This window comes from Oryctolagus cuniculus, chromosome 10 (assembly GCF_964237555.1).
Source record: "Oryctolagus cuniculus chromosome 10, mOryCun1.1, whole genome shotgun sequence".
NCBI lineage: Eukaryota > Metazoa > Chordata > Mammalia > Lagomorpha > Leporidae > Oryctolagus > Oryctolagus cuniculus.
Genome location: NC_091441.1, coordinates 92,622,322 through 92,645,444, shown reverse-complemented (window position 1 = coordinate 92,645,444; position 23,123 = coordinate 92,622,322). Strand labels below are relative to the sequence as shown.

The 23,123-nt window shown below is 44.5% G+C and overlaps 2 protein-coding genes across 10 annotated transcripts in view; one reads left to right on the top strand and one right to left on the bottom strand.

Annotated features, from left to right (window-relative positions):
• Positions 1–7,522, top strand: part of APPL1 (adaptor protein, phosphotyrosine interacting with PH domain and leucine zipper 1) — a 46,104-nt gene extending 38,582 nt beyond the window's left edge. Inside the window, exons 18-22 of the mRNA XM_051852269.2 lie at positions 24–60; positions 1,501–1,647; positions 2,187–2,237; positions 2,456–2,545; positions 4,162–7,522. Of these exons, the coding sequence (XP_051708229.1) occupies positions 24–60; positions 1,501–1,647; positions 2,187–2,237; positions 2,456–2,545; positions 4,162–4,308 (472 nt within the window). The 3' untranslated portion in view covers positions 4,309–7,522. The remainder of the gene's footprint in view (positions 1–23; positions 61–1,500; positions 1,648–2,186; positions 2,238–2,455; positions 2,546–4,161) is intronic.
• Positions 1–23,123, bottom strand: part of ASB14 (ankyrin repeat and SOCS box containing 14) — a 42,310-nt gene that overhangs the window by 16,136 nt on the left and 3,051 nt on the right. For 2 of the 9 annotated variants that reach the window (XR_011379503.1, XR_011379502.1), the window contains exons 3-12: positions 22,733–22,787; positions 22,291–22,422; positions 22,037–22,195; positions 15,628–15,873; positions 13,137–13,308; positions 11,864–12,407; positions 9,913–10,066; positions 9,200–9,400; positions 4,004–4,239; positions 61–3,835 (exon numbers count right to left, since the gene is read on the bottom strand). Coding sequence is in view for 6 of the 9 variants with exons in the window: in XM_070050683.1 (XP_069906784.1) it covers positions 9,222–9,400; positions 9,913–10,066; positions 11,864–12,407; positions 13,137–13,308; positions 15,628–15,873; positions 22,037–22,195; positions 22,291–22,427; positions 22,737–22,787 (1,642 nt within the window). In the remaining 3 variants the exon portion in view is untranslated. Of the gene's footprint in view, positions 1–60; positions 9,401–9,912; positions 10,067–11,863; positions 12,408–13,136; positions 13,309–15,627; positions 15,874–22,036; positions 22,196–22,290; positions 22,428–22,732; positions 22,788–23,123 lie in introns of those variants that run through there. The other 7 variants (XM_070050681.1, XM_070050680.1, XM_070050678.1 and 4 more) reach the window with 5 other exon arrangements.

Genomic DNA, 23,123 nt, shown 5'->3' with positions numbered 1-23,123 from the left:
CAAATTTTTAATTGTTATTGTAGGTTAATTGATCCACAGACACAAGTTACAAGGCTGACGGTGAGTTCAACATTGTTAAGGCTTTATTTTAAGTCTCTTGATGCATATGTACATCTTACAACTTGCTGTTAAGGCTGATCCTGTTTATTCACATATGATAGTGTGTTATGATTGATGTTTAGGCCAAACTAGTTAAATGTATGTCCATCTCGAAAAAGTTAGATTTGCACATTCCGTGTGAGTTAAAAGAATGAGTATACCCTAAAATCCTTAAGAAAAAAAGAACCAATACAATCCGACAATCCGGTATGATACTTAGTGTCCCTTAGTTACTTAGGGAACATATATCATTCACCAAAGAAATTAACAGGAGAAATTAAAAGATGAACATCAATGAATTGTCTATTTTGAAGTGGCTATAAGAGGATTTCTCCCTAATCATGTATGAAATAGACCATTTTTTGTTATTGAATTTGACTCTGCAAATGTATTAGTACTTAATAAAACTAATTCATTATTCAGCAACCTCTTGCTCTGCTTGGTAATTCAAAGCAAATGTATTGTTTATCTTGAATTACCCATCTGTTAAAAAAGTTGGCTTTAATATTGCTTGATAGCTGTACACTATAGAGTATATTTATGAGGATACTTCAAAAAGTTTGTGAAAAATCTGAAAAAGCTGCATGGATTTCAAAAATTGTTGTACCACAATGAGCTTATAGGGTGGGTGTTATGACACAGTGGATAAAGCTGCTGCTTGGGACACCTGCATCCCATGTTGGAGTGCCTGAGATCAAGGTCTGCCTCTAACCCAGCTTTCTGCTAATGTGCAGAAGCGACAGATAATGGCTCAAGCGCATGGAGTCCCTGCCACCCACTGGGGAGACCAGGATGCAGTTCCTGGGCTTTGACCGCCCCAGCCCCACTTTGTGGGCATTTGAGGGATGAGCCAATAGATGGAATATCTATTACTCTGCCTTTCAGATAAATAAAAACAAACAAGTAAATTTTTTGAAAAAAACCTAATAAGTCCTGTCTCTCCCTGCCTCTGCTTCCGCCTCTAACTCTGCCTTTCAAATAAATAAATCTTTAAACAAACAAAAAAAAACTCCAGATATAAGTAGTTATATGGAACTAGAAATTCTAAAGTGGTTTATCCACTTAAACTGAATGATTACATTGTTTTATCATCTTGAGAATTAAATAGATTGTAGAGAATGGAAAACCTCTTAACAGAGAAATTACTTTGCCCTGGTGAAATAATTTGGTTGAACTCTTATTAAAGAGATCTGTGATGCTGTCATCAGAGAGCTTTGGAAAAGCTGTGGTCTAACGGGAAATTTATAAGTACAGGTATGCCGAAGATTAAAGCATTTTCAAAAAAAAAAAAAAAAAAACCCTTCAAATATCATTTTTAATGAACTTTTTTGAAGTACCCTCATAAGAGTGCTGCTGTAATGGTTTTAAAGATCTCATGTCTACTTATGTTTTCTGTGGCAGTTTCCATTACCCTGTGTAGTTTTGTATGCTACACACCAGGAAAATAAGCGGCTTTTTGGATTTGTTCTTCGGACATCAGGAGGGAGAAGTGAAAGTAATCTGTCATCAGTCTGCTATATTTTTGAATCAAACAATGAGGGGGAAAAGGTACGTGGTCTTTCAAAATGTTTCTAATGTGAAATGCATTTCAGAATCACAGGTCTTAAGATTGCTGGGGAAAAAAAACCTCCCAACGTTGCTTGATCCAAGCTTGTTGCACTGAGGAGAACCAAGTTGATGCAGGACAAACCCTCTGATCGGCAGGGCCATGTCTTCCAGACCCCCGATAGCTGTTCCAGTCTTCTAGCCTCAGCAGCTCCTAGAGTGGAACGTCTGTCTGTCCATCAGTAGTCACTTGGAGGCTTTCAGCTCCCAGCAGCATCAGATCTGTGTGCGTCACTCTTCGCAGGTGTTACTGTCTAATGACTGGGATACAGTAGGGTACACACAGGAGGTGACAGGCAGCAGTGCTTGCTGACTCTGAAGAAAACAGACAAAGCTTGATTTTGAGCCTGGAGGACTTTTAAATCAACTTTTGTTGGGAGTATACTGAGTTATAAAACTGGATGTATCAGCTATTGGGATACTTGAAATTTTTGCTTTGATGTGACAACTGCCTAAGGTTTTTGTACCATTTCCCATTTTAGATTTGTGATTCCGTTGGACTGGCAAAACAAATAGCTTTGCATGCTGAACTGGTAAGGAACCGAGATGCTTAATTTTCCAAGAACGTTAACTAAAGTGCTCCAATGCAAGCTGTTTTTTGTTAATTAGCAAGGTTAACTGTGGATGCTATTGCTAATGCAGAATTTAGAGTCTGGATCAATTCCCACTACTTGAGAAAGCACAGCAACAGCTTGTACACCCTGAAGTTACTTCATATTTAATTTATCAGTTTTATTCATCTCTTCTTTAGGATCGCAGGGCATCAGAAAAACAGAAAGAAATAGAGAAGGTGAAGGAGAAGCAGCAGAAAGAACTCAGTAAACAAAAGCAGATTGAGAAGGTATGCAATCCTAATGTCTTTTTTTTTTTTTTTTAAAGATTGCTTCAATCCATAAGTCGTACTTTGGAAATTTATATTCATTAAATAAAAGTTAAAAAAAAAAAAAGATTGCTTGAAAGGCAGATAGGTATCTTGTATCCACTGGTTCACCCCCAACATGGCTGCAATAGTGAGGAACCCAAAACTCCATCTAGGGCTCCCACATGAGTGCCAGGGGCCCACGTACTTGGGCTGCTGTCCACTGCTTTCTCAGGCACTCCAGGAGAGAGCTGAATTAGAGGCAGGACAGATAGGATTCAGACCAGCACCCTTATGTGGGATGCCAGTTGCAAGCAGTGGCTTAATCTGCTGTACCGCAGAGCTGTCCCCTGGATCTTCCCCTTATATGAGATTTGTGAAGACTGACTTCAGATTTTTATGTATTGCATTTTATTCAAAAGTCACAAAAATAGATCTCCTATCTGCTAGTTCTTTCTAAAAGTGCCTGTAACAGCTAGGGCTGGGTCGGGCCAAAGGCAGGAGCCAGGAACTTAATCTGGTTCTCTCCAATGGGTGGCAGAGACCTAAATGTTTGAGCTGAGCCATCACCCGCTGCCTCCTTGGGTGTGTGTCAGCAAGAAGCTGAAGTCGGGAATATAACCAGTGTGGCCTTCCCACATGTGATGCTGGGCACCGTGAGTGACGTCCTCATCACCAAGTCAAATATCCTCCCCACTGATGACTTTACTTCAGTGCCGTGACTTTCAGATTGAATTTCCTCTTGCTCAGGGTCTTCATAACCAGACAGTTCACTGCAGAGCAGAAAACGGTATTTGTCTTCTGATGGGATGTTTACATTAGTTATATTGACATGTAGTGTGACTTGATTTTCAGCACATAGATCACAAATTTCCCTTGCAAAAGTAGTTCTTTTCAAAAAGCACGTTGCCTTTGGGGGACAAGAGTAATATTTTTCTTATTTTAAATGTTGCTCGGAGTGCCAACTGATCGTCTATCCAAAAGGGTAAGTGTAAGCTAGATGATTTTCAGAGCAAAATCTGAAGAATAACGTTATACGAATGATGCATGAGATTGCGAGAACTGGTGTGGGTTGTGGCACTGACGACAGGACTAGGAAAGAGGAGTCAGCTGTGGGATACTCAAGAACAGATCAGTAACAACTGGCAGTTGATTCCACATATGGACAAAGAAATGGCCAATGTAACGCTGAAGTCAAGCTTCTTTTATAGGCTAGACTGCAGAAGGTGACCCCTGCTTTAGCAAGATGAATTGGACAAGGACCGAGGAGACCTGGAGAGGAAGAAGGGAAGGGGAGTGGGGTGAGCCAGTATGAGGGTCTTACAGTGGTAACATCTTGAATTTGGTTATTAGCCCTAAAAAAAAGAAAGAAATGAAGATACCAGATTTTAGCTTGAATGTTGGCTTTGATAGGATTTCTAGGATGGTGCTAATACTCACTTTGGTGTTGCATTGTTTGCGTATAGTCTTTGTTTTCACCAGGTTGCCAGGGTTATGACAGGAGATTTGGAGTAGCTCTCAAGTATGTATAGTAGCTGTGTAGGTTTCCATTTCATTGCAGACAATTAACTTAGTTTCTTTTCTGTCTTTTCCACTAGGACTTGGAAGAACAGAGTCGCTTGATAGCTGCTTCCAGTAGACCAAACCAAGCCAGTAGTGAGGGGCAGTTTGTTGTCCTTAGCAGTAGTCAGTCAGAAGAGAGTGATTTGGGAGAAGAAACAAAGAAGAGAGAGTCAGAAGCATAAACTTACCCTTGCTTTTTGATGGGTAATTCCTCCTTTGGAATTTGACAATTTCTGTGGTGAAATGGCACAAGGTAACAACCATGTTGAAATACCAAGAAGGAAACTAAGCTTTATATGTCCTCGTTTTAGCTTCATTTTTAAAGTAAGCTTGAACTTGATGACTTAGGTTTGCCTTGAGTTTTTTTTTTCCCTTAAAAATAATATACTATGCATTAACATTAAAATCTGCGTGTTTAAAAGAAACTTATCTCCCTGAAAGAGATTGCTGGGGAATTAAACTTGCTCAAGTGTTTTTTTCCTTCAAATTTTTAACTTTTTATCTTACACTGTAATTGGCTATGAACATAAAAGTAATTTATTCTTCAGGTGTGGATATTCATGGATATGCTCCCTCTTCATTGGGAATGTTTTGCTGGCAGTGAGGAAACATTCAGTTGAATAAGTTTAAAATCCTTTATACAGAGAAATTGACGAGTTTGCAAATATTGTAACAATATTAAATGTGCAATAGAACTTTTACAAAAGAATTAGAGATCTTAGTCTTCAGGTTTCCAGTTGTGGCCAGTGGTAGTATTGATCTGGGGGCACTTCCTTGATTGTTCACATTTCTCTGATGTACTGCACGTGATGCCAGTAGGAAAGCAGTTAATGTTTTCTGGTTCAAGATTGGGACAGATGTTGGCATTTTATTATCACTTCTCAGTTCTCAGGTTGGGACTTCAATTATTGCTGCAGAGCAGTAATGGTTAAAATAAGGTTTTGGAGTTTATTAGAAGATTTTTTTGCTCAAATGCATTTTAGATTAGGACTGACATGTAAAGAGATTGTTATGGGATAATACATTGCATTTTCTGCATTGTATGAAATAATTTTTATTGATAATCAAGTGACATTTCAAAAGAAGTTCTATAACAGTTATGTTTACTGTTTAAAGGAAAAATTCCCAGAGTTTAGTTTAGAAAATGTAGTCTTAAATTTCAGACTGAGAGTCCCCATATTTTCATAACCCTATGTTTTGATAAAGTACTGAATCATCACTTTATATCCACAAAGCCACTGATGTATGAGAGTAGAATAGTTTGCACTAATTATTGTAAATACCTCTGCTCTTCAAGTGAGTCAAAGGTCTCATTCCATGAAAGACTCAAAGTAAAGTGAATGTTTGGTGTGATATAGGAGAAGTTGACCAAGGAAGGATTTTAGCCTGGTGCCAAGGTTAAAATGCCATTTCTCTACTGCCTGTCTTCTCTGTCAAAACTTGATTTCTTTTTCTTTAATCAGATTTTTAATATTGCTGATAAAAATTACGTTTATGTGTTTAACTTGTACAAGCTCAATATGTTGAATAAAATATTTTACATAGCCATATATTTACAAATTTTCAACGGGTTAGTTGCTTAGACTAATTTCACTAAAGAAAATCCTTTTGTTCATTGATACAGTTTTCTTAGTTCTAAATTAGGAATGGCATCTGTTCTAGTTCTCAAAATATAGCTCAGTTGTCTCACACTTCATATGTACGTTGTTTTCAGTAGGAATGGAAGAATTATATATAGGATTCTGATATTCTTTTTATCCGTGTGCCAAATGGGAGTAGTAGTTATTTAATACTCTTAAAAGCCTTACGTTTGGAACACATAGACTAAAGGGAATGCTTTCACAACAGTGTATCATTCCTTTTCTTGGAGTTGAAATTTCTTCTGTGGTCAGTAGTTGATATGTCAGGGCCAGTCATGCTTTTAAGATCTTTGAGATTGGCAAGCTTACTGTTTCATGGAATCTTGTTAATATTACACTTAGATAAAATCTGTGGCCCTACGAAGGTGGTGGTCAGCTCGAACTTCGCATCAGCCAAGTACTGTCCTTTAAGTGCAGGCTAGAGTTCAGGGTACTGGCAGATTTAGTGATGTTCCTTTTAAGTCATATAGTCATAGGAATTTCCTTAAAGACATACCCATGCCCCTAGGTCAGATCAAAACGAATTCCAGTGCCAAGTACAAATTGGCTAGTTGACACAACCTTAGAGGATGCACCTTCGATTCCATTACTGTTGACCTATTTTATGACTGCACCTTTGTAAGCATCAACCTTAAAAGCTCTGTTTATGAAGACAGTGCCTGTGAGTTTCTGCCTAATGGTAAGGCTCATCTTGTTCTGCTGCCCTCCTTCGAAATCCCTTCAAGGTCTGTGATACTTTAATGGTGATTGGATTAGATGGGGGCCACCTTTTCCTGACTGAAACTTAATAGTTTTTAGAAATTAACACAACTACTTTAAAAGGAAAGAAATTAAGCTTGCCTAGTTCTGCTGCACATTCTACACCTACAGGAACAATACTTTAACTAAGGTAATGAAGTCAGTAGACAGGAAACCAGTTACTGCTTCTCCCTTGTAGCGTTCTGAACACTTGGCAACAGGAAGCTGAAACTTGACCGTGAACAAAAGCTAGTCTAGCTTTTGCCGCATCTGCACTGATGGTTTGATTTTGGAAAGACTTCTTAGGCTCCATAATCTGGAGGTGGTAGTGTTGTTTCCATTATGTTTGGGAAAAGGACGGTAGGATGTGTGTGGCATCTGAGGTGACACATCTTAGTGGTAAGGTATCTGGCTTAATTGAGTTTCACATAAGAACCACTTAAAATCATCTTATAAATGCTGGTAGTAATGAACAGCTAATATACTGTAAAACTTTGTACTACCTGAGTAAAATGAAAATACTGGTTTTGATAACAGCCTCCTAGCATTCTTAAATATTTAAATTCACCAGTTGTAACAAGCAAATCCTTCATTTTATTTTTACCAAGTTTTACTCTTAGCTTTTTTTTTCATTAATACATCAAGATTTGAAACTGGAACCATATTATACTTTGTAACCAATCTCTCATGGCTGCACTCATATGTAATTTACTTCAGTTAATATGAGCACTGAGGATTAAGTTAAAACTAATGTGCAAAATTGCTTTGTATATTTGGTGATTTTGTAATGTAAGTGAATTAGTTAATTCTTATTTCACTGATACTATTAATCTTGCAGTGTACAATTACAAATCATGCATTTCCCTTTAAAATTGGATTTGAAGAACTCAACTTCATGTGATTGTGGAGAACTTATTTTTTCATTTTGTCAAAATAGGTATTTGCTGATAACAAGCCTTCAGGAAATACGTTGTTAGATTTTTTAATGTATAATAAAGTCCATGATTTTTGTACAGTCTTTTTTGTATGAAATAGTTGATATGTACTCTTCAAGTAATTTTAATGTCTTGTAAAATGTTTGGACTTTTTCATTTAGCATGACACTCTAGTTACATCTCTCGCACCACTGCAGTTCTAACAGCTAAAACATCGTCACATTGGGAAGGGTTTGTTGTAGAAGCAAACCAGCTCATCACTGGTGACTGTTTCCTGGTAGCACAGAGACTTCAATAATGAGCTGAGATGTGTTAGACAATTTGTACTCATTACTACTGGGGCCTATTCTAAGAAATTCCTCTGAATTAAAGGGGCTGTATACCAGCTTAAGTTTTACCAGGTGTGCATATTAATCCATGTGCTGTTTGTAGTTGTTTTTTTTTTTTTTAAATAACACCAAGTGCTTTTCTTCTACTAGGAGTTAGTGTTAGAATTTGTCTTGAATTTTATACACACACTTTTAGAAAATCCAGAATTATCTAATAATTTATCTGAGGGCATGCGTATCTTCTCTATTTTTATATACTGATAAACATAGTTTCCCACTCACTTTTAAGCACATACCACACAGTTTGATTTAGAAAAATCATCACCAGGTGAGGTCTGTTCCCCAGTGTGTGCAGCAGCCAGGGCTGGCAGGCCAAAGCCAGGAAGCTATGTGGGTGATTGAGACCCAGCTACTTTTTTGTCAGGATCACATAAGCAAGAAGCTGGATTGGGAACAGCGTGTCTAAGACTCGAACCAGCACTCTGAGGGATGTGGTGGCTTCAAACCACTGTGCTAGATGCACACCCCTGAAGTAGTCTATTTAGTCAAAAATCTCCACCTCAGGAATCATAGCTTCAGTTTCATTAAGGTGGATTGTATTATGCTGAAAAAAATACTAAGCTTTGATATTTGCATATTTAGTCAATCACTGACGAGATGGGCCTTTCCGTTAGTGCTATTAATGTGCCAGCTATGTATGACACAGATGTGGCTGAATGAATGTCAATTTTCTTCACTTTCCACATGGAGAAACCTGCACTTGCATGCAACATAGAATACAGGAAGATTTAATTTAGTACCGGATGCTCACTTGCATTTTCGTATGGGATGATGTTTTAAACCATCATCTTAGAACTGCTGCTCTGTGAACCCTGCCCTTTCAGGTACCAGGCTAGGTTCATTGCAGAAGCCATAAGTTACCAGATGTTTGAAAACACTTTCAGTTCCCATCCCAGCAGCCATAACGAGGGCATTGTGGGGAGAAGGGACACTGTGGGAATTTCACTGGAAGGTTCTGTGTCAATTAACTGAATTACCCCATCTTTGTACTAGACTCTGCAAGGAAATACTATCAGACTATATTGGTTTTAGGACTTTTGCACAAGAACAGCTGGCTTCTACGTCACAGACTGGGGTAAGCCTACCTCCAGTCCAGTCTCTAAGATGCAGATGATGTTCTCCATAAAAAATTGAATTGTCAGAGATGGCATCTAATTTGAGCACACAGAAATTGAGTTTGTATGCTTAAGATCAATATGGAATTGGACCAGGTGTATTTAATTGAAATTTGTATTTGAGTTTGGGTGATTTTAAATTATGCCTTACAATGCTAGCCATTTGTAGGTTGAAAGGCTATGTTCAGAGCAACATTTTACAGGGTATAAACTACATTTGATTCATACTTTAAGAAATACAGCTGCATACTTTTACCTTTTCCTCTGGAGCAGCTTGATTACCAAGTTCCTGTAAAAATTCCTTGTCCATAAAGGTCATATTCTTTGTAAAGGACGTACGCTTTTAGACGATTGGGTAGTGGAAGAAATGACATGAAGACGGGGCATCGCAAATGTAGACGTCCCATGCACTTCCGGATCTTTAGGCGGCACAAATGTTTTAGTGGGCGAGGGTTTGCTAAAAATAAAAGAAATAGGCACATTAACTAAAAGGAAAAAGAGTAGGTTTTAGTGACCCTAGGGTTTAGCTAGTAAATATTATCAAATGATTTGATACATTTAATACTTAAGCTACCAAGCTTTTTATTTGCTATACTTGAACATCACCACCGATGGAGAAATGAAATATTTGATCCAGTGTGCTACTTTGGAAGCATTTTGTTTGGGGAAGGGTCATTTGATACCCTCTATAAATTTAGATCATAGCTTTTTCTCATCACATGGTCACAGTTTAGCTGGATTGGGAAAAAAGTGTTACCTGCTTATATAATAAGCGGTTATCTAACATTATCTATTGGGAAATGGCTGTTATATAAATTTAGTTGTAAATAATAGTAACACTTAAAAGATAGAATAGCATTTTTCTGACTTCTTTAGGTCAAGCTTTTAACCAGAAGAGACAAGTGTTCTAAAAATCAAAGTGAGAGTTACAGTTGGTATTTCAGTAAGAGTTTTCTACAGGAAAGATACTCAAGATAAAATGGATCTCTGACCAGATCCCCTGTTTCTGGAGCACAGCTTTTAACTTTGAACAGATCTGAACTTGATCAACATAATCAAGCATCACTCGAACAACCTTCCCAGAGAGATGCTGCAGCCATGACAACGTCATTACTTCACAGAACTGAGGGGAGAATCACAACACCGTCAAAGTCAGTGGAAGGCGCCAGGGATGTGTGGTTAGCGTAGTGGTCCAAAGTCTCACGTTCCTCAGTCACAGACTAAGGCGCTGCACAAGAAGCTCTGTTCTAATACCTGTGCCTTCAGAACTCTACACATAAAAGATGCATTTACTGTATGACAGTGACTTCCATAATCTCTGTTAACCTCTTCAGTCAGCTGGCTTCTAGAATAAAGATCTCCTTTCTAGCTTCACTCGCACCTACGTGTGGCCACCTGACTACCTTGTAGCCAGAGAGATTTTTTCAGTGGAAGTGGGAGCAGCTCTCAGCAGGGCATGGTTTGTGCTCCTTCCTCAAATGTGGATGTGAGTTTATTCTGGGACTCGTGAAGCCATGCGACAGGACTGACACTTCTGGGATATGAGAAGGCAATGAGCCATCTTGTTAAAGTTATTCTTATCTCAGGGTTTTCTGCCATTTATAACCTAATCCTACCCTGCCGTGTGAGGGGTACGACAGTTTCTGCACATAAGTGCTTTTAGGTAAGATGCCCAAGAGAGAAGTTAGTACCCTACGAACAATCAAGAAATAATCCAACATGTATTTCTAAATGCCAAGTTAATGATGTAGAAACAAAGCCCTATATCAATCATCTGAAGATAATACATCATATTAAATAGTTTGCCTGTCTTAAAAACTGATTCATAGTGTTCTTTCAGCATTTCATTTAAAAAAAACTTTTTTTTTTTTTAAATGAGAGAAATAGGAGAGCACTCCCATCCAGGTTCTCTACCTACATGCCTATAGTTGCTGGAGACTGGGATTGGGCCAGAACAGGGAGGAGGCTGGAGCTAGGGGCAGAGCCAGGAGCTGGGAATGCAATCCAGGTCTCCAGCCTGGGTGGAAGGACCCAGTGAGCCATCGTGTGCTGCCTTCGAGGGTCTGCCTAAGTAGCAAGCTGGAGCTAGGTATTGAGTACAGGTACTCTTGAGGTGGGATGTGGGCATCTTAACCACTAGGCTACCCACTTGCCTGCTCATTTCTGTTTTCAAATCTTGATGCTGTTAATTCAAGTACTTAAAGAGTATCCATTGTATGCTAAGCAGATCTGTAAACAGGAAAGGAGTGAGCAAATGTTTATATTCAGTGTATCGATACAATATTAAAATGGTCCTCTTAGTGATAAGCACTGTGAAAGAAATGTGCAGCATGTGAGAATGATGGGGGAGTGGAGCTACCTAGAACATGGGAGACAGGGCAGGGCCTCTCCTGGGAGCTGGTGCCTGAAATGAGGCCTGAAGAGCAGGAGCCATTTGAAATCAGGAGAGAACTCAAGTCGGGCACGCAGCAGTCACCCCTCAGGGTGGGGAGAACCAGGAGTGTGGCGTGAGGACAGCAAGTGAGATGTCCAGTCCACTAAGTTCATTTCTTGACCACCTTTTCATCAGGTTACCAAAGAAAACCATTTAATAACACGGGAACCATGAAAGAGCCACACATGTAAGGGTGGAGATATCAGAAGCATTTTGGCCAGATAGCTCAAAGAAAAAGGCCAGTTTGAGCATGACACTTGACTAGGGTTGTGCTGCTTTCATAAAACTCCCCAGCAAGGCTCGGCAGACTCGCAGCACTGCTTCCTCAACCTCCTGTACCTTTTACCTCTGCACTATTGTCTTCATCATGGAGTCATTTTACCACATGTTTGTCACACTAGAATCTTTCCAGCCATGAGCTTCCATTGCTGGGGGTCCAGAGCTACAGATCGCGACCGCGAGGTAAGGCAGCTGACGGGGACTTACCATGGTGTCTTTGATAACTGTAGAGGTCCAGCCTTCAAAACTATATAAAGGGTGAACTTTGTCCCCGTGAGGACAGTCGAAGCACAGCTCAATATCGTACCCGTAATTTAACAGCATCCTGAGCATGACTTCGTCTTTGAGCGTGTACTGCAGTGCTGACGGGAAATGCAGGGGGTTGACCCTGCAGAAGTAATTCACGTTGGCCCCGTGCCTCAGCAGCAGGCTTATCAGCTCGTAGTTGCCCATTCTGAGGGCTATCTGCAGGCAGTTCACTGGGTCTTGATTAGGCAGAGCTCCCGCACTCAGAAGCAGCTTCACTGAAGAGAGGTCGCCGTTTGACACCGCGAAATACAAAGCCGACTTTCTTTGGTCATCGTAGTGTTTGCGAATTCTCTGATCTAGCATGAAATTCACGTCGAATCCAGCTTGGATGAGAAGTTCCAGGCACTGAGGGTGTGCCCCTGCTGCTGCGCAGTGAACTGGACTGATCCCGCTCTGCTTAATGGCAGCAAGATTTGTAACTGGAACCAACATCTTTAGAGCTCTGAGAAAGAATTTCAAAGTGCATTTCAAAATCATATTTGCCAAGCTGCAGCCTTGACCAGCCTATGATTATTTTATATTGACACTGATGGTTTTACTATCAAGTGGTATTTAGATTTCTCCAACAAAAAAAGCATAGCTTCTTTATCCAAAAGCTCAGATACCAGGTGCTGCTGACTTACTCTCTAGGTTGTAAGACTCTGAATTAGCCTGTCATTTCAGACCTGATGAAAAAATAGCTCTTGGTCCTTTCAGTGGCTACAGATAGGACTTGGCTTCACTCTCCAGCTGGTCAAGAATTTCGTACCCTTAGAGAGATAAAGAACATAAAGTGTGTGGTGTGTGGAGTCTGGCATGGTGAGTAAGACACCACTTGGTAACCCATGCATCCTATTTCAGGGTGCTTGGGTTCAAGTCCTGGCTCTGCTTCTAAGTCCAGCTTCCTGCTAAATGCGTGTCCTGGGAATGAGAGGGCTTCACCATTCAGGTCCCTGGCACCCCTGTGGGAGCCTCAGATTGACTTCATGGCTCCTGGCTTCAACCCCCTGGGTTCCCACACCCATGGGGGAGCCTCAGATTGAGTCCCTGGCTCCTGGCTTCAACTTGACCGAGCCCCTGCTATTAGACTGGGGGAGTGAACCAGGGCCTGGAAGATCTCTGTCTCTTTCATACAAAACATGAGAACTATGGCTCTTGTATCTGTTATTTACAGTAATGGAATTGAACTTACAATAGGTGGCCCCTGTCGGCAGCCACGTGGATGGGCAGGTGACCCGAGTTCTTAGGGATGTTGGCATCGGCTCCATACTCGAGCAAGAGGGTCACAGAGTCTGGGTTTCCTCCTCTAGCAGCTTCCAGCAGGATGGAAGAAGAATCAGACGCCTGACCATGAGCGTTAGCTCCTAGGAAGAGGGAGTCTTTTTAGCAAAAATTATTTTCCACTGTCTTGCTTAGGCAACCTTAAAAATACATCGCCACAGCCACAATGCAGTAACTAAGCACCTACTCTACAGAGCGCTAAGAATCCAAGAAAGTGTGTACCTCGTGCTCTAAGCAATTTACAAACCAGCTGATAAAGCAAGAAAATACTTCAAGTAGTTTCCAACATGAGTAAATTGGCTTTCAGTAATATTATTTGTTTCAAACGTGACAATTCCAATAGAAAGACTTTCATAAAAGGTAGTTTAACTTTTTGGGCCAGCCTACAAAAGCCCCCTTAACTCATCACATAGGACTAAAATCCTGAGCTGTATCTCCATGCCAGCTGATGATGGTGTTTTGGTGGAAAAGTGCCTTTGTTCAGTTTTCACCTGTTCTCAGGGACTGTTCACAGTCAGACATACGGCAGTTGTTTTTAATTGAAGCTGCAAGTGACTGACAGCTAAAAGGTGAACTGTAGAGCCCTGTATGCTAAGTGTCACAGGAGTGGTGTGCATAAGAAGACAGACTGTTGCCTAGGGGGGCTCTGGCTGAGGTGTGAAGGGAGCTGGGAGGTGGAAGAAGGGGACAGGATGCTGGGTCAGTTGTTGACAGCTCAGTAACCTGGACAAAGTTGATGAGAGCATTCTGGGTATATTCACAGATGTGATGACTTTAAACAGACTCCCTAAGTCTTCAGGGTGCAGTGGCTGCCCGAGAACCCCATTCCTAGAATGCATTAAGTCTAAGGAGCCTCCATTTCCCGAGCACTGATCGTGTGCTTCCAGGTGCAGAACTTCCCAGTGTTACAACAATCCCCGAAGTTCTAGGGCCCTTACTTTAAAAACGAAGAACTCGGGCTCTTCTCCACACACACACACCAGTAAGCCGAGCACAGGTCTCCTGGACCCAGAATCGTTTCTGTGATGCCACATTGCCACTCCGGCCTCGCTGGGCAGTGAGGTAATGGCATCTGCCATCAGACAGATGTGGCTTCAATGGCTGGCTCTCCCGGTTACTATCTGTGTCTCTTTGTGCAAAACGCTTTGTAAAGGGGCCGTGTGGGAAATGCTCATTTACCGCCCTCACTGCGGTGAACCAATACTTGTCTCTTTCAAGGATACAGGAGTTGTTATCTGTTGCTTCTTGTGAGTTTCTGTATTTTAATCAATAATCTATACAAAAGGGTCCTCCCTCCTCAAAGGTGAAAGGTCCAGTGTTGACTTTGTTTTTCGAGCAAATGACTGAAGACATTTCTTAGGCCATTCCTTGTAAACATCCTACTTTAAGTGTCTGGTGGCCAAACACCGGAAACCAGCTTCCCACACGGGAGAGCAAAGATTTAGGAAAAATCAAAATCTCAAGGTTGTTGTGGAATGCAGGAGTCCTCGCCATCTAGAATAGGAGAGACCAGGACTGTCTTACAAAGGAGTGGAGAGAGTGAATGTGCAGGAGAGAGGGAGCGAGGGAGCGAGCTTCTGGAATAGGGAGGAGAAAGAAGGCAATTTTGCTATGAGGACATTGTTCAGTCTGGTTACAAGTTCACGTCTTTCAAAAAAGCTTCAGATACTGCATTGCTTCATCCAACCGTGTCATCAGTGGAGCACCCCTCAGAGACAGTAAGTGCCAAAGTTCTCTGAGCAAAGATTCCCTGCGAGTTAAACCAGGATCTAAAGTGGCTTCAGGGCTGGAGGCTGTGTTGGGAGGGAAGTCCCGCCTCCAGCTCGGTATCTGACCTTTCCTTCCCTCCAATGCACAATGAGGATGCACCCGCCTCCCAGGTCTTAAGAGACGGGTAGCTTCATCCCTGTCACTCAGAACCTTCTCAGTAAGCACTGGTTGGCTTCCCCCTCTCTTGGAGTTTTGGTTATTGAGTGAAGAATTGGAACCCAAAGACAAGAAATTAGGAAGAATTTCCCAGAATCTAAAGGCATTTGATGACATGAAACTGCCTTACAACTTAGCTTATGCAGGGAGAACGTGTGGGGAGTTTGCAAGGTCTTTGATTTCATGATTCTAGTAAAGGCTAACACCATGAAAAAGTAAAAAAATAGAACCCTTCCTCTTAGCACGGTGAGAGAACAGGAGGAGCCTGTGTCCCTGTACTCTTAGGGAAACGACGACACACCAGAAAGGAAAATCTCCATTTTAGGCTTTGCAGGAGCCAACAGCAGCACATACTCCTCCCAGACATTCCCTTCAGGCTTACAGAAGTGAGCTTCTGCTATTTTGAAGCTCTCCATCACGAGGAGAGCCCGTGGTACGTTAGCCCGGGAGCGTGCGCACTGGCACGGAAGCCTTGCCTTTCTGCAGTAGCATCTCCATGACTTCAGTGTGGCCACCTTGGGCAGCCAGAGCGAGAGGGGTGAATCCATAGGAGCTCCGCGCATCGGGGTGCGCCCCGGAAGCCAGCAGCAGCTTCACCATGTCCCGTCGGCCCAGTTTGGCTGCCTCGTGCAGAGCTGTCCTCTCGTTGGCACAGCGCAGGTTGACGTTGGCTCTGTGGCTGATGAGCAGGGCGACCACGTCGTAGGAGTCACGCAGAACAGCTGGGAAATTAGAAGCAAGGTGGACGTGTTAATATTCAAATAGAAAGAAAGAGTATCAAGTTGGCTGGTGCCCCCAGACATGTGTTTGCTTGTTTTAAATTAGGGTATTTGAAAGCAGAAATACAGAGATCTTCCATCTGCCGGTTCACTCTCCCAATGCCTCCAACAGCCAGGAGCCCAGATCTCCATCAGGTGTCCTACTTGGGTGGCAGAGACCCCGGTACTGGAGCCATCACTGCTGCCTCCCGGAGTGCACGTGAGCAGGAAGCTGGAATTGGAGGCAGAGCTTGGACTTCAACCCGGGCACTCCGATGAGGGGTTCTGGCGTTCCAATTGCTATCTTGACCTACAGGTCTAATTCCTACCCTTCCTTCAGGCCTCTCAGGAGCTGTTCTACCTACCCCCGTACTCCATTATTATTATTATTAGGGAGAGAGATGAATCTTTCATATGCTATTTGTTCCCCCAAATGCCTACAACAGTGAGAAATGAGGAGCCTGGAACTCCATCCGGGTCTCCCATATAGGTGGTGGGGACTTAAGTACTTCAGCCATCACCTGTGGCCTCCCAGGGCACATACACATCAGTAGGCAGCTGGACTGGAATCAGAGCTCAAGCAGGCACTGTACCATGGGGTGTGGGGGTCCCAGGCAGCAGTTTTGGCGCTATACCACCATGCCTGCCCCATGCTCCAGCACTGTGTTTAGGAGACAGATTGTAAAACAAGGCATGCAGCACATAATAGTAATAGTACTTTACATCAATGGACTATTTGTTTGTAAGTCATGACAAATTATTGTCTACCTGTCTGCCTACGAGGTTGAAATACATGAATACATGCTCACCTGTCATCTTAATTCTCTTGAAAAATGGTACCTTAAGTCCTCAGGACAGTCCTGGCAATACTGCCACCGGTCTCTCTCTCTCTCTCTCTGTCTCTGTCTCTCTCCCTCCCCCCATCTCTCTCTGTCTCTGTCTCTCTCTCTCCTCAAAAGATTTATTTGAAAGGTAAAGATACAGAAGCCAGGAGCCAAGAGCTTCTTCTGGGTCTTCCCCAAGGATGTAGGGGCCCAAGTACTCAGGCCATCTTCTGCTACTTTTCCATGCATATTAGCAGGTAGCTGGATTGAAAGTGGAGCAGCTGGGACTAGAACCAGTGCCCATGAGATGCAGACTTAAACTTCTATGCCACAGTACCAGCTCCACGGATGGTTACAAAGAAAAGCCAAGATAGCAACAGCACCTACCTCAGCTAATCAATGACTAATGTGTAAGTTTGATCTGCGTGTTTGGGGGAGTGGTTGAGCCCAGAGAAAATAGGGTTTTGGCTTGTGTTTCTCCAAACGTACTCACAGAAAGCCCCTGGAGGGTCTCTCTGAAGACAATGATCTAACGATCATGTAGTTAGAAAAATAGAGACTCGCACTGTGGCATAGTGGCTGAGGTTGCTGCCTGCCACGCCAGCACCCCTTATGGGCACTCCTGCTTCTGATCCTGCTCCCTGCTAATGCACCTGAGAAAGCAGTGGAGGACAGCCCAAGTGTCTGGGCTCCTGCCACCCACGTGGAAGACCGAGGTGAAGCTCCTGGTTTCAGCTGGCCCAGCCCCGGCCATTGAGGCCATCTGTGGAGTGAACGAGCAGATGGCCCATATGTCTGTCTCTCCCTCTCTCTTTGTAACACTTTCAAGCATACAGATAAATCTTTTAAATAAATAAATAAAGGCCCCTTTAAGATTGACTTTGCACATTGGTGCACTGAGGACTCTGAGAATTCTTTTTTTTTTTTTTTTTTTTTTAAGATTTATTCATTGATTTGAAAGGCAGAGTTAGAAAGAGGCAGAGGCAGAGCTAGAGCGAGTATTCCATCCGCTGGTTCACTCCGCAAATGGCTGCAATGGCTAGAGCTGTGTCGATCTGAAACTAAGAGCCAGGAGTTTCTTTTGGGTCTCCCATTTGGGTGCAGGGGCCCAAGGACTTGGGCCATCTTCTACTGCTTTCCCAGGCCCTAGCAGAGAGCTGGATCGGAAGTGGAGCAGCTAGAACTTGAACCTGTGCCCATATGGGATGCTAGCACTCCAAGCGGCAGCTTTACCTGCTGTGACACAGCACCAGCCCCAGATTCCTGTTTTCCTGTTTTTTTCACACGTGGCTTTTACTCCCACACCAGGTAACTACCCTGATTCCCTATCTTACACACAAGGACACCGATTCAGAGAAGTCAGACCTGAACCAGATTTCTCCTCACTCTCGGGGGTTTCGTAGCTTGCGAGCTGTTCTGTAGTAGGCTCCTCTGCCTGTGTTTTCTCTTCAATTGAAAGCCCAAGGGAGCATCTTGGAAGATGCTGGGCAGGGCCCACATCTGCACCCTCGCCTGCTCCGTGGCTGTGCTCTTTGCTCTTTCTTGTCTTCCTTGATCACTCACACCTGTGCAAGGTTTGAACAGGTGGATTACTCCGGCCTCCTCCCCTGCCCTGTGTTCCTTCTCCTTCTTTGGCATTAACAACCTGCTTGCACTGCTACTTGGTTGTATTTCCCGTGTGGGTCTAACCTAATGCCGCCTCACTATGGAAAGTGAGGCTCTAACTTGTTTTCTCCTCCTCCACTCACACAGCTGTACCTGGCTCATCCACCAACCATCTAAGACATTCAGAGCAGAATTTTTCTCTATTGTTTACCTTGTGGTGATCATGCCTGCTGTTCAAAGCTGGACCACAATCAGGCTGCTTTTCCTATTCCCCTTTTTGTTTTCCCGGTTAACTTGACATTTCAATAGCTTAGTTTTCAATTCGCTTATCATGAATTCAATCCCAAACTCTAAACCATCTTAAATGCTTTCAAGGCATTCGTTCCTGTCCCACCGTGGTCTTGAAGCCGTCTCTGCACGGGGCTCTTGACTGTTCCAGCCAGGTCCTGGGGCTCTGTAACGTGTCGCGTGCCACGGGCACCAGCCACCGTCACCCTGGCTGGGGGGGATCTCAGCTGCCTACCTCTTCAGTGGGATCCTGCTTCCTGAACACCAAGCTCTTTTTTTTTTTAATACATCTGTCATCCATCATCTTGTTTGAGTTTGGCTAAATGTGGAATTTCAGTTGGAAACAGTTTTCCTTCAGAATTTGTAAGCCTGTCCTGCACCAGTTTCACAAGCTCCTAGTCGCCTGTGGGAAGGCTGACACCACTCTGATCTCTCATCTTTTGTATCTGTCACATTTCTTTTTCCCCTCTTTCTCAGCTATCTTGTGGAAGCTTCTCTTCGCCCCAGGTGACTGGGTAGCTATTTTTAAAACGCTTTTTCTTTTTTTTTTTTTTTTTTAAATGACAACAGGAACTTCTGTTCAATACAGTTAGACTATATAGGTAGAAAAGATAAGAGAGCCATAATTTCACCTCTTTGAGATGTTTGCTAACCTTAGCTATCTGCATTTATTTCTAAATAATAATTGAGATTTTAAAATAAATGCAGTTTCTTAGAAGTTATTCTGAATCACTTTATTAACCAAAATTCTCTGATAACTAGCTTTTCTGCATTTATGCTATTAATTCCCAACTGGATGATTACCCTTAGTCCTTCAAGATCTTAAAACACCTAATTTTATCCAAGCTCTCCAGTTACTGATTATTGGGACGAGGGATGTGTGGGGAATCATTCTAGATGCCAGTGCGCATTCGAAATGCTAAGAACCTCTTGTGCATAATGTGCTGTAGGAAGTACTGCAACCTAGGGCCAGCACTGTGGCATAGTGGGTAAAGCTGCCACCTGCCGGTTCAAGTCCAGGCTGTACCACTTCCGATCCAGCTCTCTGCTATGGCCTGGGAAAGCAGTAGAGGATGGCCCAAGTCCTTGGGCCCCTGCACTCACATGGGAGACCTGGAGGAGGCTCCTGGCTCCTGGCTTCAGATCAGTGCAGCTCCAGCCATTGTGGCCAACTGGGGAGTGAATCAGCGGATGAAGACCTCTTTCTCTCTCTGCCTCTCCTTCTTTCTCTGTGTAACTCTGACTTTCAAATAAATAAATAAATAAATAATCTTTAAAAAAGAAAGAAAGAAAGAACTGCCACCCCTCTAAGACGGCAAACAAAAGTGTCCCGGATGTTGGATCTTGAATTCACTGAGCGCGCTCAGCTTGTCCTTTCTTACACACACCTTTGTCTTGACTTAGTTCATCCCTGCGAGGCTGTCTCCATCTTGTCATCTTTTCTTTCTTTCTTTTTTTTTTTTTTTTTGGTCAGGCAGAGTGGACAGTGAGAGAGAGAGACAGAGAGAAAGGTCTTCCTTTGCCGTTGGTTCACCCTCCAATGGCCGCCGCGGCCGGCGCGCTGCGGCCGGCGCACCGCGCTGATCCGATGGCAGGAGCCAGGAGCCAGGTGCTTTTCCTGGTCTCCCATGGGGTGCAGGGCCCAAGCACCTGGGCCATCCTCCACTGCACTCCCTGGCCACAGCAGAGAGCTGGCCTGGAAGAGGGGCAACCGGGACAGAATCCGGCGCCCCGACCGGGACTAGAACCCGGTGTGCCGGCGCCGCTAGGCGGAGGATTAGCCTAGTGAGCCGCGGCGCCGGCTTGTCTGTTATCTTTTCATCACTCCTGCTATTCGCATCTTGCTCACCTTGGATCATCCTTCTAATTTTTTTTAAATATTTTAAATTATTTATTTGAGAGGCAGAATTGCAGAGAGAGAGAGAGAGAGAGAAAGTCCTTGATCTGCTGGTTCACTCCCCAAATGGCTGCACCGGCTGGAGCTGAGCCAATCCAAAGCCAGGAGCCAGGAGCTTCTTCCGGGTCTCCTACATGGGTACAGGGGCCCAAGGACTTGGGCTGTCTTCTGGGAGCTGGATTGGAAGAGGAGCAGCTGGGACTTGAACTGGTGCCCATATGGGATACTGGTGCCACAAGCTGAAATTTAGCCCATTATGCCATAGCGCAGACCCCGATTTTCCATTTCCTATCTTTTTCTTCTGGAAGTTTTTTTTTTTTTTTTCCTTTTCTTTTTTTTTTTTTTTTTTTTTTTTTTTTTTTTGACAGGCAGAGTGGACAGTGAGAGAGAGAGACAGAGAGAAAGGTCTTCCTTTGCCGTTGGTTCACCCTCCAATGGCCGCCGCGGCTGGCGCGCTGCGGCCGACGCACCGTGCTGATCTGATGGCAGGAGCCAGGAGCCAGGTGCTTTTCCTGGTCTCCCATGGGGTGCAGGGCCCAAGCACCTGGGCCATCCTCCACTGCACTCCCTGGCCACAGCAGAGAGCTGGCCTGGAAGAGGGGCAACCGGGACAGAATCCGGCGCCCCGACCGGGACTAGAACCCGGTGTGCCGGCGCCACTAGGCGGAGGATTAGCCTAGTGAGCCGAGGCGCCGGCCCTGGAAGTTTTTCTAAATACCATCTTCTAGCACTGTTTCGATATTTTTATCTTGCCTATTTATAATTTGTATGAATTTCTTTTGTTCTTTGATATTTCTTATAGCATCCTATTATTTCATTAATCTCTCTGAGAAGTTAATGACTTCCCCTTATAGTTTATTTTCCCTAAATTCTCTCCTCTAGAATAATCTCTATCTTGTCTGTGGGGGACTTTGCTTAGCTAATCCTTGGCTACAGTGCACAAGAGTTCAGGATCTGAGCAGGCTGGAAATTCTGCCTGTGGGCGGGGCTTGCGGGTGGTGGGTGTCACCGTGGAGCGTGTGTTTGGGCCACGTTTTGGGGAGCTCCCAGGGTCACAGTCTTCAGCCTCTTGCTGACCGCCAGCTTTTTGGAATCCTGGTGGTGGTGGTGGTGGAGGTGGAGGTGGAGGTCAGCGGATGGTTGCTGAATTCCGCAGGTGTTCTCAATCTGCCACTCTCGCACTCACCTGCAATTCTCTGCTCCAGAGGCCCTCTCTTGAAGCAGCCCTGAGCGTAAACCTGCTGGGCGCTGCGGGGGTATCCGGAGGCTGCCTGCGCCCCACAGTTTTCAGCTAGCGCCCCCTGGCGGCTGCCCGCCCCGCCCCTCCCCTCCCAGGTCGGGTCTACACTAGCGACCAACAAGCCGGTCCTCGGCACAGGGGCACAGGCCGGCCCTGGGAAAGCTCCTGGCAGGTCGGGAGCTGCAAGCGGGCACGAGGAGCTGCCCGAAACCCGCGGGCACGGAGGAAGCCCGCAGCCCCAGGCTCCTCTCCCGAGAAAGGGCGTTCGTTCACCTGTGAGCAGAGGAGAATTGCCTTCGAAGTTCTTAGCATCCGGGTCGCAGCCATTGATGAGAAGAAAGCCAGTGTTCTCGACGAGGCAGTGGCTGACGGCCAGGAACAGCGGTGTTTCCCCCTGCTCTGTGCGCCGCTCCCACACCCTGGCTTCTGAGGCTGAAATACGTTCATCATAGCGCACGGGTTAACAAACGCAAATAAGCTCTCGACTCATCTCTCAGAAGCGTCAGCCAGAGGTAAAGGCAGTTTACCCTTCAGGGTTATCTCCAGAATGTTCTTATTGAGTTGCGCCGCAGCCTTATGCAGGGGGGTCCACCCCATCCCATCTGCCTCATCGAAAGCCGAGTGGTGCTGGGCCAGCTGCGACAGTGCGTCTTCCTCACCTGTTAGCAGGCCAGAGGAGAGCAGGTTCACATCCGGCGCGCTGCTCCCGACCCCCGCCGGCCTGGCTGCTGACACGACTGCCTTTTACCAAAGCCACATCCAGATGGCTTGGGAGGGCGGAGCCCGTCTCCTGGCCACACCACCTGGGCCCCTGCACGCCCCAGCAGCAGGTTCCCACGGGCAGCTGCAGCTCTTGGCCAGGTTGTGCCCACGTCGGCCCTGCCCAGTGCTCAGCCTCTAGGAGCAGCTGTTTCTGGGTTTTGCGAGCTGAGAGGGGAGCAAGGGGATAGAACAGGAAGAGTACTTAACTGCCTCTATGCTGTCAACTATCTTCTTATACTCGGCGCTCACCGCGGAAGGGAAGCTGCGCAGAAGAGACACTTGTGTGAGGGAAGGGCTGAGGCATCCCACGGAAACCCAAAGCCAGTGCGGTGTGGAACCCAGAGTCAGCGCTCGTTAGCCAAGGATGGAGCCCTCCAGTGGGGTGACGACTGAGACCGGGACAGAAGCGCTGCCCTGGGTGATTCCTGGTGGTGCTCTGGGGCCTCATCCCACGGCCTTGGCTGGTCCTCAGGCGCCCCCTTCCCGGCCTGCCTTCCTCAGGGCGAGGACTGTACCAGCCTGGAGAGAGCCCCCAGGTGTGCGCAACTGAAGCAAACCTGCCTAGGGCTGCAACTCTCACAGTCTCACTGTCACATGC